We start from the raw sequence: 19,404 nt of genomic DNA, 5'->3' as shown, positions 1-19,404 counted from the left end.
CTATGTTTGTTTATAGCAGTGGTGTCTGACCTATTCCAGAAAGGGCTGAGAGGGTGCAGGTTTTCTTTGCAGCCACTGAGTCCAGCAGGTGATTTCACTGATTAACATCCCTTTGAGCAGATGAGATGAGTTCATCCCATGAACTCGATGAGGGTGCAGGCTGCCCTTTCTGGAATAGTTCAGACACCACTGGTTTATAGTCTGCAGTAACCTGCTGTATATGATCAACCTGGTCTAACTGTTATGTGTCGGACGCAACTCGGAGAACCGACCAGCGTTTGAAGGACCCAGTATGAAATAAGCAGAGCACGGTACAAAGGCTAACTGAATTTAATACATAACAGTGATACAAAAAATAACAAAAAAAAGTGCGGTCTGGTGTGGTGTGCTCCCAGCAGCGCTAACGGTCCGGAGCCAGAAGCTGTTCGGACCCAAGGACCCCGCCGACACCCCCCAGGTGGCCGCAACAAACCGAGTCTGTGAAAGAAGGAACCATTATGTGAGTCCACACTCTACACACAGAGAGACCACTCAAAGGTGTACATAAACAGCAAACACTTCCTGGCTTAATTACTAATCAGCTTCCCAACCTGCAGGCATGGAACATCCAGTTCACAAAACTCCACTGCAGTGGAAGCCGATACATGACTAACATACAGCTCAATATAAAAAGGTGTGAGGGACACCACACTTACTGACTGTATAAATGTTAGTCTCAAAATCTAACATACCTCAGGAAGTGTGCTGACGAGCGTGAGACCTCACCCCCTCCTCTTTCACAGACCGTGCATCAAACCCTGGATGTTCTCTGCATCCACTGATGATGAGATGGGTCCCAAGACGACGATCTCACCCGTCTGGTCACAAGGTTGAGTCTCTGGCAAATACACACTGTATACTCCAGTCTTAAATGCCACCATGTTCCAATCCATATAGATGCACCTCAGCTGTGAGTCCTGACGAGCCGCAGGTGATCAGGGTGAGGTCCTGATAACCTCAGCAACACAGCCACTCAGTCCCAAATGCAAGCCACCTGGAAGGAAAAACAAAAGACAGAAACAAAAAGGCAGCCAGGCCCCCCAGCCATACAACAGTACCCCACCCTCACGGGAAGCCTCCCGGCGACCACTCAAACCTGGCCAGGAGAAACACCCCCTCCAGGGACCATGGCTGGAAACCGCATCTGCATTCGTCTTCCAACAGAATGGTTGATGTCCTCTCCTCTGGCTGCATCCTTGCCTTTGTTTCAGTCAGTCACTTAACACAGGTGTGGCCAGGAGTTCTTAAACCTGTGCGGTCAGCCTTTATCCAACCATGTGCGGTCATTAGTCATAAAACAAAAAAGACAAACACAAACAACCAAACCACCCCCCCCCCCCTCCCCAGGGGACCGTCCTATCAAACCCCGGGATGAGGAGAAAAGAAAAACCCCAAACTTAAGCTTACAAATAAAAGCGCTAAACCCCCCCCCCCCCCCCCCCCCAAACGACATGTAGGGACCACACCCCCCAGAGGACTTCCCGCCAGCTCCAGGAGTAATAACCACAGCCGAGGTCCCTCTGGGATCCAACGTCACCCACGGGGACTCCCAGCGCCTCCCAGAGGACCACTCGTCAACCCCAGGAGACGCCTCCCCTCACAACCAACGGACCCAGCCCCGGCCGTCTATGGCTAGATGGACCCACAGCCCTTTCCCCCCCAGAGGACACCACAGTCAAACCCTGAGGGCGGAAACTGGGGGGAAAACAACCCCCCCCCCGCCCCCCAGGTGCAGAGGTTACCTGGGAAACGCCCAGCATAACCACACTGCACCACTCCAGCAACGCCGACACTACGGCTCACACGGCTGGAGCCAGAGGACAAGAGGGGGAACAAAAAGAAAATACCCCAAACCCCCCCTCCCCTCCCGGTGCAGAGGTTACCTGGGAAACGGCCAGCACAACCTAACTGCACCACTCCAGCAACGCCGACACTACGGCTCACACGGCTGGAGTCAGAGGAGAAGAGAGGGCATAACAAAAAACAAAACAAAAAAAAAGAAAGAAAAAACAACAACCCAAATACCCCCCCCCCCCCCCCCCCCCCATGACCCCCCAGGGGACCGTCCCATCAAACCCTGGAGGTGAAACTGAAAAAAAAAAAGAAAAGAAAGACTAACTGTTATGTGTCGGACGCAGCTCGGAGAACCGACCAGCGTTTGAAGGACCCAGTATGAAATAAGCAGAGCACGGTACAAAGGCTAACGAATTTAATACATAACAGTGATAATACAAAAAGATGCGGCCTGGCGTGGTGCGCTCCCAGCAGCGCTAACGGTCCGGAGCCAGAAGCTGTTTCGGACCCAAGGACCCCGCCGACACCCCCCAGGTGGCCGCAACAACCGAGTCTGTGAAAGAAGGAACCATTATGTGAGTCCACACTCTACACACAGAACACTTAAAGGTGTACAAACAGCAAACACTTCCTGGCTTGATTACTGATCAGCTTCCAACCTGCAGGCATGGAACATCCCGTTCACAAAACTCCACCGCAGTGGAAGCTGATACATGACTAACAAACAGCTCAATACAATAAGGTGTGAGGGACACCACATTTACTGACTGTATAAATGTTAGTCACAAAATCCAACGTACCTCAGGAAGTGTGCTGACGAGCGTGAGACCTCACCCCCTCCTCTTTCACAGACCGTGCATCAAACCTGGACGTTTCTCAGCATCCGCTGCTGATGAGATGGCTCCCAAGACGACGATCTCACCCGTCTGGTCACAAGGTCGAATCTCTGGCAAATACACACTGTGCACTCCAGTCTTAAATGCCAACATGCTCCAATCCAGCCAGATGCACCTCAGCTGTGAGTCCTGACGAGTCGCAGGTGATCAGGGTGAGGTCCTGACAGCCTCAGCAACACAGCCACTCAGTCCCAAATGCACGCCACCTGGGAGGAAAACAAAAAGACAAACAAACCGGCAGCCAGGCCCCCCCAGCCATATAACACTAACAGACTGACATAAGGTTGCTCGGGTCCTTTTTTTGTTTTTTGTTTTTTTTTGGCAGAACTGCAAGGTCACGCCCCCAGACACTAAATAGTGTAAAACAAAATCCCACACAAAAACCAACTCAAAAAACACCCACACAAAATGAACTAACACAAAACAAATAAGTGACGTATACCGTTAAGCTCAAACAAATCGAACACACCTGTTCTAACTTAAGAGCTTAACGGTAATGTGACTAAGTCACCAAAAGAGGGAGCCAAAGTGCTAAAAATGAAAAAACCCCCTTTGGTGACAGAAAACAAACGAGCTGCATCTCCGTGCGCAGCTGTGTGCAACACACAACCAAAACGTGCTCAATAAATAACACCGGAGCTGACAACAGACGCAGTAGCCTATCATTACCCTGGGAAACGGGGCGACGACTGTAACACAGGAAGCAACCGCGACCCGTGCCACAGAGCTCCGCCGGGCGCGTTGGATCACGCCCATTACAGACTAACTCACTCCTGCAGGCTCCCGTTCAAGACCATCGTATTCGGGCTCGAAGTGCGATGCAAGGCCGTCCGACCAGTCACAACTCCCCACGACACCACGTATAAGGCACAAACACAGAGAACACGGCTGCAAGAGAGCACGAATCAGTATTCATAATGGGTTCTCAAAACACGCACCATCCGGGCAGAGAGCACCCCGCAACGGAGTCCGGATACCTTCCTGAAAACGTCTGCTGCCGCCTTCCGCTAGCGCGTTAACCGTCTCTGCTACCACTGGGTCCCGTAGTGATTTGGCCAGAGACGTACTGTTATTGTCCGGACGCAGCTCGGAGAATCCGACCAGCGTTTGAAGGACCCAGTATGAATAAGCAGAGCACGGTACAAAGGCTAACTGAATTTAATACATAACAGTGATACAAAAAATAACAATAAGAAGTGCGGTCTGGCGTGGTGCGCTCCCAGCAGCGCTAACGGTCCGGAGCCAGAAGCTGTTCGGACCCAAGGACCCCGCCGACACCCCCCAGGTGGCCGCAACAAACCGAGTCTGTGAAAGAAGGAACCATTATGTGAGTCCACACTCTACACACAGAGAGACCACTCAAAGGTGTACATAAACAGCAAACACTTCCTGGCTTAATTACTAATCAGCTTCCCAACCTGCAGGCATGGAACATCCAGTTCACAAAACTCCACTGCAGTGGAAGCCGATACATGACTAACATACAGCTCAATATAAAAAGGTGTGAGGGACACCACATTTACTGACTGTATAAATGTTAGTCACAAAATCTAACGTACCTCAGGAAGTGTGCTGACGAGCGTGAGACCTCACCCCCTCCTCTTTCACAGACCGTGCATCAAACCCTGGACGTTCTCTGCATCCACTGATGATGAGATGGCTCCCGAGACGACGATCTCACCCGTCTGGTCACAAGGTTGAGTCTCTGGCAAATACACACTGTATACTCCAGTCTTAAATGCCACCATGTTCCAATCCATATAGATGCACCACAGCTGTGAGTCCTGACGAGCCGCAGGTGATCAGGGTGAGGTCCTGATAACCTCAGCAACACAGCCACTCAGTCCCAAATGCAAGCCACCTGGAAGGAAAAACAAAAGACAGAAACAAAAAGGCAGCCAGGCCCCCCAGCCATACAACACTAACAGCAAGTCATGATTCAGCAGTCTGAAATATACAATAATCTATTGGTTTGTAATATTGTGACGAAAAGTGCCTCATTTTCGTCACGGCAGCACAAATTCATTCTAAATCATTCCGTGATGGCTGCATGAAATTAAAAGTAAAGCTGTGGGTTGTGGTGGTTATGGTTAGGGTTGGGGGAAGGAGTGGGATTAGTATATGGTTAAGGTTAGGGTTGGGGGTAGGAGTAGGGTTAGTGAGTTAAAAAAAAAAAAACCCTGCCACGAAAATTTGACTCATTTCGTGACGGGCGCACAAAAAAACAAAACAAAAAAAAAACAAACAAAAAAAAAAACGTGAGACTGGGCTGATATAATACACAACTTTAGACTGCTGTTGTTCCTCACTTTTGCAATGAGGAAGGCAATCAGGCCCAAAAACCAGTGGGAGGTCTGCTTCAGGCATCATTGTAAAGTGCATTCAGCGTCTGCATCAGATGGGAAAGTATTAGAGAAATACAGTCCATTAACCATTTTGTGTTTTTTTTTTTTTTTTTTTATTAACTGAAACACAAATGAATACATGTTGAAAGAGAGAAAGCATATCAACAAATATAATATTTAGATATATTTTACAATCACATTTACTTGAGATGTCACATTAAAACCAGAAAGCCCAATGGGGATGCAGGCACCCATTTTCATGTACATCCACATTAGTCTATAGCTGCTTATTTTTTTTCTGCCTTTGATCACATTTATCAGTGTTTCTTTCCAAAAAAGTTTCTTTTGAAACATTTTGTCACCAAACTGTGAAACAACGACAATTTTACAGTTTGCACACAAACAGTTTGCATGGTAATAAATGACATATATACATTCACATGGGAGGAACAAAAGGGACACATGTCAAAGTCAAACACAGTCATACATCATTTTTCAGACAAAAAACCTGCACACGCTGTCAGTCTAGTATATTCTACAGCCAGCAAAATACCACTTTTTATTGTTTTTATTGTTGACCTTGTGTTTATGTTTCAGTTATAGATCTTAAAGACATTTCATAATTTTGACTCATTATTATTTTGCAAAAGAGATATCATTACACTGACCCAAGTGTAAACATTAGGGTCCCTTTATACATAGTACAAATGTGGCTAAATTGCGCATGAAGCAGAAATCGTATGCAATATGTGTAAAATCGTAGCTGCCTCCAACACCTCGTACACTTGTTGCTACAACTATTTGCGCACACCAGTAGCTGAAAGACAGAGTGTGTGCTGTGAGAGCCCATTTGAACCCTCTCGCGGCAGGTGTCAGCCAAATACCAGATGACACACACAAACATCTACCACTGCTGACACTTAGAAAATGTGTGGCCATTCGCGCTATTAGCATGAAAACAGTCAGCAGACGATCACTTTTGAGCTGGCAGTGAAATTTGTCTAAGTGCCCCCACTAGTGTGAAGTTGCTAAGTACACATGTGGTGTGCCAGAGTGTCGGCTTCCCCCAACAACACGTGCGTGTGTTTCACATGCTTCCCCAAACACATGCTGTATGTGTGGTTCGTGTGCTCCCCCCTCCCCCGCAGGCGAGACGCCTCTCATCTGATCACAGAGTGACATCTTGGCCTGTGCGCTGACCGGACAGGGGTGTGGCTGGCTGTCAACAGTAGCAGCTTTTGACATCTCTAGTCCTGGATGTCACAGCTGCAGAACACATACCGTGTTTTGACAGACATGCATGTGTGTGTGTGCTTGCTGTCTTCACGTGGAAATACATAAAAATATATATCGTTTTTGCGACAGCCTGGAGAGAGCGCACAGCGCACACATTGACAGACTGTCCTCACTGAAAAGGACCGTCAGTTCATGTGGACACGCAGCAGGCGATCCGAATGTCATGTCTGTCTGACAGGACACGCGTGTCCTGTGAGCGGCACACCGCAGGACTGTATGACAAGCCAACAGTGCGACAAATACACCACTTTCAGTCATGTAGCAGCAGAAATACGTCATAACAAATGCCATTTGGTCAGTTATCACTATGCTTTTTCTCTTTTTAAAAAAAATACATTTATCTCTTGTTGATTTTAGCCATTTCATGCTCCTGTTATAAGACAGTGATTGTAGTGCAGTGGTAAAGTTTCTGTCTGGTAATCAGAGGTTTTGAAAATTGCAGGTTCAAATCCTGTGGGTGCCATGTATTTTTCTTTTTGAGATGTGGTTACACATGTTCCAGCTGCTGCCACTGTGTTCCCGTGCGATGGTGTTGTGCATGAGCATGCACAACACCGTCACGTGCATGAAACCATCACAGGGGGATCGTTCATGCCTGTCCGCTTGTTTTTGTGGTTCACTCATATGATCTGTTCCGCCGTGATTCGCCCTGATTTGTACTTATTCGTACTATGTGTGAAGGGGCCCTTAGTGATGGTTTCCTGCCTTATCTTGTGGTGCGGATGTTCTTGTATTGGCACAGAATCAGGTGCTTGAAGGTGTTTTTGAAGGTGGGGTTGCACAGGGCGTAGCAGGCCGGGTTGACAGTGCTGTTGATGTAGCAGAGCCAGTACCCAATGGTCCAAAGTGAGTTTGGGATGCAGATGGAACAGAAGGTGTTGATCAGGACCATTACATTGTACGGCGTCCAAGTTACAACGAAAGCGACCAGGATGGCCATGATGGTGCGCGTCACCTTTCGCTCCCTGGAAGCAGTTGCTTTCTTACTGGAAAGGAATACAGAACCCCTCTTTGTCACCTGGAAATGAAGAGCAGGCAGCAACAGTTATGTTCACAGTTGAGGTAGATTTTTCTTATGAGATACAGTGGCAAGACAAAAACATATGTGAACACTTCAGCTATTACACATGTGAATGTTGGAATGACTTCAAATTCAAAAACAAAGCAAAAAAACTTGCATCACCACTTGCAGCTTCACAGTGCAGTGGAACAGAGACTGATTTTCATCCAACAAACCAGATCAAATCTCAGTTTGCATCTACCATATACCTTCTTGCAAACTGTAGCTGAACTTTCAAGCCTTCATTTCAAGAAAATCCTCTTCTATACCATTTGCCCATGAATCTATATAACTGGTAATGCAAAATGTGCACTGTGCACAATTTCTCCAATCGCAGCCACAAACACCTATAACTTCTTCAGGGTTGTCTGAGTGTCTTGATGGCTTCCCTCACTAGTGTCCTTGTTGCACGGTCACTCAGTTTTGGAGAACGGCCTCCTGCAGAAAGATTTAAGACACAGCACCATACTGTTTGTCTTTCTTGATAAAGTCCAAGACCTTCAGTCAGTTCAGTGACTTGTAAATGTTCATGTATCCATCCCTTAACCTGTCTAAACATAACTGGCTGTAAAAGTGATGACTTACCGACATTACACTAAAGAGTGCACTCATTTACACAGCAAATCATTTTTGACTTTTATCTTTTTATTTCATTTATGTCATGTTGTGCAGATTAGTTTTCACCGTGAGTTTAAAGAGCATAATTTTAGAAATGTTTATACAACCCCTGGCAAAAAGTATGGAATCACCGGCCTCGGAGGATGTTCATTCAGTTGTTTAATTTTGTAGAAAAAAAGCAGATCACAGACATGACACAAAACTAAAGTAATTTCAAATGGCAACTTTCTGGCTTCAAGAAACACTATAAGAAATCAGGAAAAACAATTCTGGCAGTCAGTAACGATTACTTTTTTAGACCAAGCAGAGGGAAAAAAATATGGAATCACTCAATTCTGAGGAAAAAATTATGGAATCATGAAAAAAAAAGAACGCTCCAACACATCACTAGTATTTTTTTTGCACCACCTCTGGCTTTTATAACTGCTTGCAGTCTCTAAGGCATGGACTTGATGAGTGACAAACAGTACTCTTCATCAATCTGGCTCCAACTTTCTCTGATTGCTGTTGCCAGATCAGCTTTGCAGGTTGGAGCCTTGTCATGGAACATTTTCTTCAACTTCCACCAAAGATTTTCAATTGGATTAAGATCCGGACTATTTGCAGGCCATGACATTGACCCCATGTGTCTTTTTGCAAGGAATGTTTTCACAGTTTTTGCTGTATGGCAAGATGCATTATCATCTTGAAAAATGATTTCAACATCCCCAAACATCCTTTCAATTGATGGGATAAGAAAAGTGTCTAAAATATCAGCGTAAACTTGTGCTTTTATTGATGATGTAATGACAGCCATCTCCCCAGTGCCTTTACCTGACATGCAGCCCCATATCATCAATGACTGTGGAAATTTACATGTTCTCTTCAGGCAGTCATCTTATAAATCTCATTGGAACGGCACCAAACAAAAGTTCCAGCATCATCACCTTGCCCAATGCAGATTCGAGATTCATCACTGAATATGACTTTCATCCAGTCATCCACAGTCCACGATTGCTTTTCCTTAGCCCATTGTAACCTTGTTTTTTTCTGTTTAGGTGTTAATGATGGCTTCGTTTAGCTTTTCTGTATGTAATCCCATTTCCTTTAGGCAGTTTCTTACAGTTCGGTCACAGACGTTGACTCCAGTTTCCTCTCATTCGTTCCTCATTTGTTTTGTTGTGCATTTTCAATTTTTGAAACATATTGCTTTAAGTTTTCTGTCTTGACACTTTGATGTCTTCCTTGGTCTACCAGTATGTTTGCCTTTAACAACCTTCCCATGTTGTTTGTATTTGGTCCAGAGTTTAGACACAGTTGACTGTGAACAACCAACATCTTTTGCAACATTGCGTGATGATTTATCCTCTTTTAAGAGTTTGATAATCCTCTCCTTTGTTTCAATTGACATCTCTCGTGTTGGAGCCATGATTCATGTCAGTCCACTTGGTGCAACAGCTCTCCAAGGTGTGATCACTCCTTTTTAGATGCAGACTAACAAGCAGATCTGATTTGATGCAGGTGTTAGTTTTGGGGATGAAAATTTACAGGGTGATTCCAATTTATTCCTCAGAATTGAGTGATTCCATATTTTTTTTTCCCTCTGCTTGGTCTAAAAAGTAACCGTTACTGACTGCCGCAATTATTTTTCCTGATTTCTTATAGTGTTTCTTAAAGCCAGAAAGTTGCCATTTGAAATGACTTTAGTTTTGTGTCATGTCTGTGATCTGATTTTTGTCTACAAAATTTAACAACTGAATGAACATCCTCCGAGGCCGGTGATTCCATAATTATTGCCAGGGGTTGTATACAGAAGCCTGAATTGTTTTTGTTTGTTTTTAAAGGACATGCTGACAGAATTTATACAATCCAGATTTTCTCTATTGGAGGTCATGTGATGAAATACCTGCATTACTTCACTCTAAGCAAACATCTCAGTGTAACTGTTGAATGGAATGTAGACAAACTACTGCTAACATTAAGAATGAAACTGTGGATTATTTACAAAGTTTAAATACAGTACATGCAAAAGGTATTCACAGCGCGTCACTTTTTCCACATTTTGTTTGTTAGAGCCTTTTTCCAAAATGGATGAAATTTTTTTTCCTCAAGAATTTCCTCTAGATTTTTACAACTTTATTAAAAATTTTAAAAACCCCTAAGAAATTACATGTACATAAGTATTTATGGGTGATTCTTAGACTACGGGCACTTATTATGTCCTTTGATCATATTGTATGAAAAACAGAAAAAAGAGGAAATTTCACACTTTTATAGTTATCTTTACAATGAAAGTGTGTTAAGAAATTTGTTCTAGTAGTCTATGATGACTTTTTCAACCTTTTTTCAGCATCATTATATGCAAATATTGCCGTTTTGTGCTTGTCCCACACCCAGACTTTTGATCTTCAATGATAAAAATGAATGGTAAAGAAACATTTTTTCTAATGTTTTAAAGTATCTCTGAATAAAATATCAGTAAAATAATCAAAACATAATTGGGGTATTCAGTGTCATATAACTGTTGTGATTTTTTTAAACAAAATGTAGTTGTCCCACACTATTGCCGTAATTTCCACCACAACACTGTAATGTCCCTTTAAACAGTTTGTATGAAAGATTGTGTGGGTAGTTTCTATGGAGATAAACAGTGACATCAGAGCACATGTATATAGCGCCAAATCACAACAAACACTTGCCCCAAGGCGCTTTATATTGTAAGGCAATGGTGTGGTGGAAATTACATTTACAAGGCCAATAGTGCCCATAGTTAAAGAATCACCCTTACATCCTTTGCCATGAACATCAAAATTGAGCTCAGGTGCATCCTGTTTATACTGATCATCCTTGAGATGTTTCTACAGCTTAATTGGAGTCCACCTGGGGTCAGTTCAGTTGATTGGACATGATTTGGAAAAGCACACACCTGTCTAAGTATGAGGTCCCACAATTGACAGTGCATGTCAGAGCACAAACCAAGCATGAAATCGAAAGAATTGTCTGTAGACCTCCAAGACAGGATTGTATTGAGGCACAAATCTGGGGAAGGGTACAGAAACATTTCTGCTGCTTTGAAGGTCCCAATGAACACAGTGGCCTCCATCATCCATTAATGGAAGACGTTCAGATTCACCAGGACTCTTCCTGGAGCTGGTCACCCATCTAAATTTAAGCAGTCGGGGGAGAAGGGCCTTAGTCAGGGAGGTGACCAAGAACCTGATGGTCACTCTGTCAGAGCTCCAGTATTCCTCTGTGGAGACAAGAGACCCTTCCAGAAGGACCAACCATCTCTGCAGCAATCCACCAATCAGGCCTGTATGGTAAAGTGGCCAGATGGAAGCCACTCCTTAGGAAAAGGCACATGGCAGCCCACCTGGAGTTTCCCAAAACACACCTGAAGGACTCTCAAACCATGAGAAATAAAATTCTCTGGTCTGGTGAGACACATATTGAACTCTTTGGCACAAATGCCAGACATCATGTTTGGAGGAAACCAAGCACCATCCCTACAGTGAAGCATGGTGGTGGCAGCATCATGCTGTGGGGATATTTTTCAGTGGCAAGAACTGGGAGACTAGTCAGGATTGAGGGAAAGATGAATGCAGCAATGTACAGAGACATCCTGGATGAAAACCTGCTCCAGAGAGCTTTTGACCTCAGACTGGGGCGACGGTTCATCTTTCAGCAGGACAATGACCCTAAACACACAGCAAAGATGTCAAAGGAGTGGCTTCAGGACAACTCTGTAAATGTCCCTGAGTGGCCCAGCCAGAGCCCAGACCTAAATCTGATTGAACATCTGTGGAGAGACCTGAAAATGGCTGCAACAGGAATGGTTAAAACTGCTCAAAGATAGGTGCACCAAGCTTATCAAATCACATTAAAAAAAAAGACTTGAGGCTGTAATTGCTGCCAAAGTTGCATCAAAAAAGTATTGAGCACTGCCATTATCACTTTATTTCACCAAGTGAAGTCATTACCCTTCTACATTGAAGCATGGCAACAATCCATCTGGTGACATTGCTGTTCACATATTTGGACTGCAGATCTACTTTGATAGAAGCAACCGATACATTATCAAATGCTCCCCGAATATCGAGAAAACAACCTAATCCATACTGTTGAAGAGATAGAGTTCTCTCAATTCTTATAATACGGTCATGCAGGGCAATCTCTGTGGAGAGCCCTGCTTGATATGCATATTGCCTTACATTGAGTGGTGACCTTTGAAGGACAACATCTATCAATTAGTCTCTCCAAACCTTTCAAACGGAATGATCTGAGGCTGATAGGTCTAAATGGTTTAGTTTCTTTCTAAGAAGTTTTACATGGCTTGGGTAGAAAAATCATCCTGTCAGGTCTCCACGATTTGGGGACATAGCCATTAGCCAGACATACCTGATACATCTAATTATAGTATTGATTAGCAAATCAAAGGAGCAGGGAAAATCCTATCAATGCCACTAATTTTGAATGGGCCATACAAATTGATTGCCCAGTCTACTCTAGTTGCATTAACTATCTTACCCACTATATTCCAGTCTTCCACACTGGGGACACAAGGAGGCTCATCCATTGGACAATCCTCGGTAGCCTCCAGGAAGTGTACTGTACCTGGAGCAGATTCTTTAGGACATTCACCTGGATGTTCGACATGTCCTGTGGTGGACACACAAACTGCAGGTGATTGACTGGAACCTTTCCCAAGATTCTGTACAGTTTGAACAGAAGGTTCCCCAGGAAAGTCTTTTGGCTTTCTTAATGGCTGCTTTGTAACTATTTTTAGTCTTAACATATTAGTCCCATCTTTGTCCAGATATTTGAGCACTATATCTGTGCCATTCTGCCCTGAATTCTTGCCGGAGTCCTGTTAGCTTTGGTGTCCACCATGATGGCTTCTGACCAGGCTTCCAGGTCTTCTTTGGATAAGCCATCTCGTAGGCCATCAACACAGTCTCCTGTACACTGGAAACTTCAGTTTCTATAGCTTGTACAGTTTTAATAGTCTTACCCCCCCCAATGAGGGATGCCAGGGTCTTATGATAAAGATCCTAGTCTGTCCCCTCGGGTTTCTATAAGTTGCTGGTTCTGTAATTCTGTAACAGGCTGCAACATAAAATGTGAAAAAAGTGAAGTACTGTGAATACTTTCCAGATGCACTGTGTGATATCGTGTCATGATGACTCATCTTTAAAGTGATAACTGCGTTAACTTCAGTGCAGTTGCGGTAACAGAGCAACTGTTCTTCACGGTGAGGATAGGGGCTGGGGTTAAAACCACAGTCTTTACAAGACACAGTTTCACAGCGTCAGTTATAACCACAATAACACAGCGTGCGGCTCTGGTACAGACAGCACACTCTGTACACATCTGAATCCAAAATCCGACAGACTCTCAAAAAATTGTTGAGTTGAGAGCAAAGTGTCCTCTTTCTATGAAGCACTGAACCAAGCAGTGCGCGTGCGATGCTCATGCACATCCATGAGCAGGTAAAAAGTCCTGAAGCTCCTGAAAATCATGTATTCCTGTCTTTTTCCAAGTGTATGCTCACCGGTCCACTGATCTGAATGATTGCTGAGTCATCACTTTCATACAAATGATCCATAGTTTCACGATCTGATGTTGCAACGTTTGTTTCATTTTGTCTGTTCTCCATTGTGTTGTTTCCGCTTTTGCTTGGACTGATGTCACCTGCTAAGAAGTAAAACGTCGAGTAAAACTTTCTCCAGAAATGCATCTGCTTTAATTACCAGTAAAGTACGTCGGTGCACCACTGATGGTGAACGCATGTGCGCAGATAGACTTACAAACATGAATACTTTGATGTTGTGTTGTTGAACGGCACGCTAAATACCGTGTCCTACTTTTTCTGGGTCAGGCTCAAAACCTCTCAATGGCCCCTTGTAACATGGGACATGTCCTTTAAATTTGACGTCATTCCAACATTCAGACGTGTATCAGCTCAAGGGTTCACAAACTTTTCTTGCCGCTGTACAAGCATGCATATATGATGAAAGTCACCTTAAACATCGTCCTCGTAACGAGACTTTGCCTGTCTGCAGTTGAAGTTTCGAGAGATAGTGATGGTCTCTGATTTGACTTTTTCTCATCATTCATCCTGTCCTGTAGTGAGGCCGCAGCTGCTGATGAACCTTTAGATAATGAAGCGTTGATGCCATCTGCCCCGGAGCAAACCTGCTCGACTGTTTTGTTGTTGCAGAGACCGTTTCTGTTATGCTGCTGCAGCGTTTCCTTCTCGTTCCTGTTTGCAGCCTCCTCCTCATCTTGTCTGGTCACGATGCAGTTGTTCTGTCTCTCACATCCATCTTCCTGGCTGTTAACGGCGCCTTCGCCCAGACTGGTGCCTGAAGTTTTCCTGCTGTCTTTCCTCATGCGGCTGCGGCTGGCCTTGGAGATCCGCCAATACAGGTGGATCATGATGGCCACTGGAAGGTAAAAGGCCGCGATGGCCGTCCCAAAAGTTACAGCAGCATTGGAGAAGAACTGGATGTAGCATTCATTTGGTGGCACGGTTCTACTTCCCACGATGAACTGCCAGAACAAAATAGCTGGCGCCCACAGGACAAAAGACAAGACCCATGCTGCAGCGATCATCAAGCCTGCCATCTTGGTGCTGCGACGGGCCGGGTAACTGACTGGTTTGATGATGCAGAAGTAACGATCAAAACTAATGATGAGGAGGTTCATCACTGAGGCATTGCTGACGACATAATCAACAGCCAACCACAAGTCACACACTAGGGCTCCCAGTGGCCAGGAACCAATCACAATGTATACGGTGTAAAGGTTCATAGAGCATATGCCAATGATGAGGTCAGCACAGGCCAGGCTGAACAGGAAGTAATTGTTGACCGTCTGCAGGTTTCTGTTCACCTTTAGAAAAACAAAATTGTGTCAGATATGCAACTTTAAACTTTGACAGCACCAGATGCTCCACCGTAGCAGCAATCAAGATTTTGCTGTTGTTGCTTCTTTGCTTTGGTGTAGAGCTGCAATTAATGAATGTTTTTGTAATTGATTAATCTACCCATTATTTTAGTGATTTATCATTTAAACTAATGATTTTTTTTAAATCTACTAATTATTTTCTGATTTGTCAATTCTGCTTTGGTTAATTTACCAGTAAATCATAATCACAAAATTCTGCCAATAACTGTCAACTTTGTCAACTTTTATTTTACAATTAAAAAAAAAATCTCAACAAAATGAGGATATAATATACCAAAAATTTAAAAGGCATTAATTTAAAAAACATATACAGTGAGGCAAATAAGTATTTGATCCACTGTCGATTTGAGGTCTATAATTTTTATCGTAGGTACACTTCAACTGTGAGAGACAGAATCTAAAAAAAAAAAGTAATGCTGGAAGACCCAGCCATGACCCATCTTCAATGCTCTTACTGAGGGAAGGAGGTTGTTTGCCAAAATCTCACGATACATGACCCCATCCATCCTCCCTTCAATACGGTCCAGTCATCCTGTCCCCTTTGCAGAAAAGCACCCCCAAAAATGATGTTTCCACCCCCATGCTTCACAGTTGGGACTGTTTTCTTGGGGTTGTTCTCATCCTTCAAACACGGCAAGTGGAGCTGATACCAGAAAGATCTATTTTGGTCTCATCTGACCACATGACCTTCTCCCATGCCTCCGTTGGATCATTCAGATGGTCACTGGTGAACTTCAAAATGCGCCTGGACATGTGCTGGCTTGAGCAGGGGGACCTTGCTGCCCTGTAGGATTTTAAACCATGACAGCATCATGTGTTACTAATGTAATCTTTGCAGCAACTGTGGTCTTAGCTCTCTTCAGGTCATTGACCAGGTCCTCCTGTGTAGTTCTGGGCTTTCTCAGAATCATCCTTACCCCATGAGGTGAAATCTTGCATGGAGCTCCAGACCGAGGAAGACAATCATCTTGCGTTTCTTCCATTTTCTAAATAATTACACCAACAGTTGTTGTCTTCTGACCAAGCTGCTTGCCTGTTGTCCTGTAGTCCATCCCAGCCTTGTGCAGGTCTACAGTTTTGTCTCTGGTGTCCTTAGACAGCTCTTTGGTCTTTGCCATGGTGGATAGGTTGGAGAATGATTGCGTGTGTGCACAGGTGTCTTTTATACAGTTAACGATTTCAAACAGGTGCAATTAATACAGGTAAAGAGTGCAGAATAGGAGGGCTTCTTCAAGAAAAACCTAACAGGTCTGAGAGAGCATGATTTCTAAGTGGGAGAACTTGCAAAATCGCAGGGTGTTCAAATACTTATTTTCCTCACTGTGTATATATATATACGAGGGCTGTCAATAAAGTAACGGTCCTTTTTATTTTTTTCAAAAACTATATGGATTTCATTCATATGTTTTTACGTCAGACATGCTTGAACCCTCGTGCGCATGCGTGAGTTTTTCCACGCCTGTCGGTGACGTCATTCGCCTGTGAGCACTCCTTGTGGGAGGAGTCGTCCAGCCCCTCGTCGGAATTCCTTTGTCTGAGAAGTTGCTGAGAGACTGGCGCTTTGTTTGATCAAAATTTTTTATAAACCTGTGAGACACATCAAAGTGGACACGGTTCGAAAAATTAAGCTGGTTTTCAGTGAAAATTTTAACGGCTGATGAGAAATTTTGAGGTGATACTGTCGCTTTAAGGACTTCCCACGGTGCGAGATGTCGCTCAGCGCTCTCAGCCGCCGTCGTCAGCCTGTTCAAGCTGAAAACCTCCACATTTCAGGCTCTATTGATCCAGGACGTCGTGAGAGAACAGAGAAGTTTCAGAAGAAGTCGGTTTCAGCATTTTATCCGAATTCACGCATGCGCATGAAGGTTCAAGGTTGGCTCATGCCAGCACACGTCCATCAGGTTTTTGAAAAAATAAAAAGGTCGGATACTTTTCTAACAGACCTCATACATATTATCACGTCTGGTTATGTATCACATAACCAGATGTATCTGCATCATCCTCCGGACTCGGGCTGATACAGATACATCGGGGCATGATACAGGGTGGGATACATAACCAGACATGTGATAAGATATTTATCACATATTACAACAAAAATAAAGAACAAGAACCATATAATTATCATCAACGCCATTTGTCAAGTTCCACCGGAGAAAGAACAAGGAGCCCTGTCTTCTTGATTCCACTCAGCCATTCGGTGAACAAGTTCACATCACTCTTCATTTTCCCAGTGGTGTTCTTGTTCTTATGTCTCTCTATTAAGTCATGAGTGTCCTCTACACTAACTTCTTGGTGTCTCACAACTTCAGTGTGAGACTGGAGTTGTAGAATTCTCCCTGCTAGGGAGGCTAAAACTCTTCTCACCTTGATCAGACATCTTGGTTGAATGAAATGATCTGGATCCTGTATCAGGATCCTGCACTTGTCACCATGGTAACACAAAATAGGGGTGTGTCATTGGTGGGGGCTGAGAAATGGAAGCTCCTGATTGGATAAAAAGTGGGGAGATATAAAGCCTGGTATTTCAATGTCTTTTTTTTATATCGCCCTGTTTTAAGATTTGTATCACCCTGATTTCATTGTCACAGTTTCCAGGGCAGTAAAATTGATAGGACACATGTATGATTTATCAGCCCCATTTTTTCTTGTATCTCATGAGGGCTGGTTTACGGCAGATTTTTGTTGTAATATGTGAAAAATAACAATATCACATTTATAAATCCCATCAGAGGGTTTATTTATTTATTGTTACTGTATTTCATATGCTTTTCCTCCTGCCTTGTGTGGTTCCTGTTTAAAAAAAAAGTTTGCTCAGTTTAGTGATGCGAGTCGAATCAAAAGAAGAAAATATAAACCTTTATAGAAAGCATGACCAGGATGTTTCCTGTGATCGTGATGAGGCTCAGAGTACCAGACACCATGACAATGAGTGCAATCTCCACGGTCGTATAAGGACTTTCCAGGATAGTGCTGCTGTTATGATTACTGCTGGTGTTGGTGCTGCTGGATAAATTCAGACGCTCCATTCTCTCTCTGGTCTTGGACGTCCTCCTCACAGACGTTTCAGGACTGACTTAGATCTGTACAATACCTGGAAACAATAAACATAATCAAACTCTCAGCCTTTTTGCAGCTTTCTTCCTCGTAGCTAATGGAAAGTCTGAATTGTTAGAATATTGTGGTTGAGCACGATAATCTGTAACTGTCAGTGTGCAAACAGCAGGCAGGTGTGTTTAGTCTGCAGCTTGGATCAGGTGTGAAGGATGGACAGGTGAGTAAATAAATGCTCAGACTCTGAGTTTAAAAATATACAGCAATGTCCCACATGTTCATATCAGACATGCTGAGACTTACAGTGAACTGCAGCCAAATCTGTGTGAACCAACTTTATTGTATTATATAAAATATCTTAAAGATGTTAAACATTGTAATGTCACAAATGTTCTATTGTATTCTATTGTACTGTATTCTATTTTCTACTGTAGAGCGCTTGATTGAACTGTTTTGTTTATCAAATTACAATCAACTTAAGCTTGTGTGACCTAAAAGAATTAATGTCCAGTAAATGAAATGTGGCTATAAAATTTCAGGATTATTTAGCCTCACACCTTTCACATTTAACATGCCAGCCAAGCAGGGGTTTTTTTTTTCTTATGGGGCTTGATTATTTATTGATGGGGCAATTCAGTTTAGCAAATTTGGAGAAATCTCAAAAATACTTTTTTCACATTGTCATTATGGGGTATTTTTTGTGTCGGGTTTCAGCCCCGGGGTGGTGTCGGTTCTCTTATTTCCCCTTTCCACGGTTCAGTATTCTAGTTATTATTCTGTTCTCAGTCCATCATTTATTTTCGGTTCAGTATTTTCTAGTCTCTGGTTTGTTTTCTGTTATTTTGTATTTTCTGTTTTCATACCTTAGTCGTGATTTATTCAGTTGTAGTCTCTTTCCAGTTATTGCTTTTCCATCATGTTATGTTTTTGTTTCTGGTTTTATTTTCTGTTTCTTATAATGCAGCCTTTAGTTGTTTCATTCCTTTTCTGTTCTGCACATTATACAGTTGTCTTGGGTTTTGTTTTCTGTTATGCTGTTTATCCATAGGTTACTTTGTTATGTTATTATCTTTGAGACTTTTAGCCATGTGTAGTGTTTTGGGTGTTATCTTATTAGTCACTGATTGTGGTCATTGTTGGTATTTCTTTCACTTACACTCTTGCACCTGTGTGTCTCTTCTTTCTCTCTGTTTCCCCGTATGTTCACTTACACTCTTGCACTTGCCTGTCGCATCTTTGTCTCCTTCTGCTTCATTCATACACTCACACTATTGCACCTGCCTGTTTCATCTTTGTCTCTGTCTATCGTGATCACTCCCTCTCTCTCTTGCATCTCTTCCCTCCTCTTGGATTC

The 19,404-nt window shown here is 43.5% G+C and overlaps 1 protein-coding gene across 1 annotated transcript; it reads right to left on the bottom strand.

Annotated features, from left to right (window-relative positions):
* Positions 1-5,651: 5,651 nt before the first annotated feature.
* LOC117515941 (muscarinic acetylcholine receptor M2-like) lies at positions 5,652-18,114 on the bottom strand. The gene is made up of 4 exons (XM_034176736.1): positions 17,855-18,114; positions 14,049-14,921; positions 7,062-7,388; positions 5,652-5,759 (listed from the first exon to the last, which is right to left on the bottom strand). The coding sequence occupies exons 1-3, from the start codon at positions 18,023-18,025 to the stop codon at positions 7,077-7,079; spliced, it is 1,356 nt and encodes a 451-aa protein (XP_034032627.1). The 5' UTR covers positions 18,026-18,114; the 3' UTR covers positions 5,652-5,759; positions 7,062-7,076.
* Positions 18,115-19,404: the final 1,290 nt, after the last annotated feature.

This window comes from Thalassophryne amazonica, chromosome 8 (genome assembly GCF_902500255.1).
Source record: "Thalassophryne amazonica chromosome 8, fThaAma1.1, whole genome shotgun sequence".
Lineage (NCBI taxonomy): Eukaryota > Metazoa > Chordata > Actinopteri > Batrachoidiformes > Batrachoididae > Thalassophryne > Thalassophryne amazonica.
Note: the sequence above shows the minus strand (reverse complement) of the source record. Positions and strands in the feature narration are given on the sequence as shown.

What these genes read in the sequence shown, in the direction of transcription:
- LOC117515941 (XM_034176736.1), bottom strand. Translation starts at nt 18,025, where the DNA reads ATGGAGCGTCTGAATTTATCCAGCAGCACCAACACCAGCAGTAATCAT. An exon ending in TGGTCATGCTTTCTATAAAG is followed by an intron (nt 14,922 to 17,854) that starts GTTTATATTTTC and finishes GTTTTTCTAAAG; the next exon opens with GTGAACAGAAACCTGCAGAC. An exon ending in TTACGAGGACGATGTTTAAG is followed by an intron (nt 7,389 to 14,048) that starts GTGACTTTCATC and finishes CTTCATTTCCAG; the next exon opens with GTGACAAAGAGGGGTTCTGT.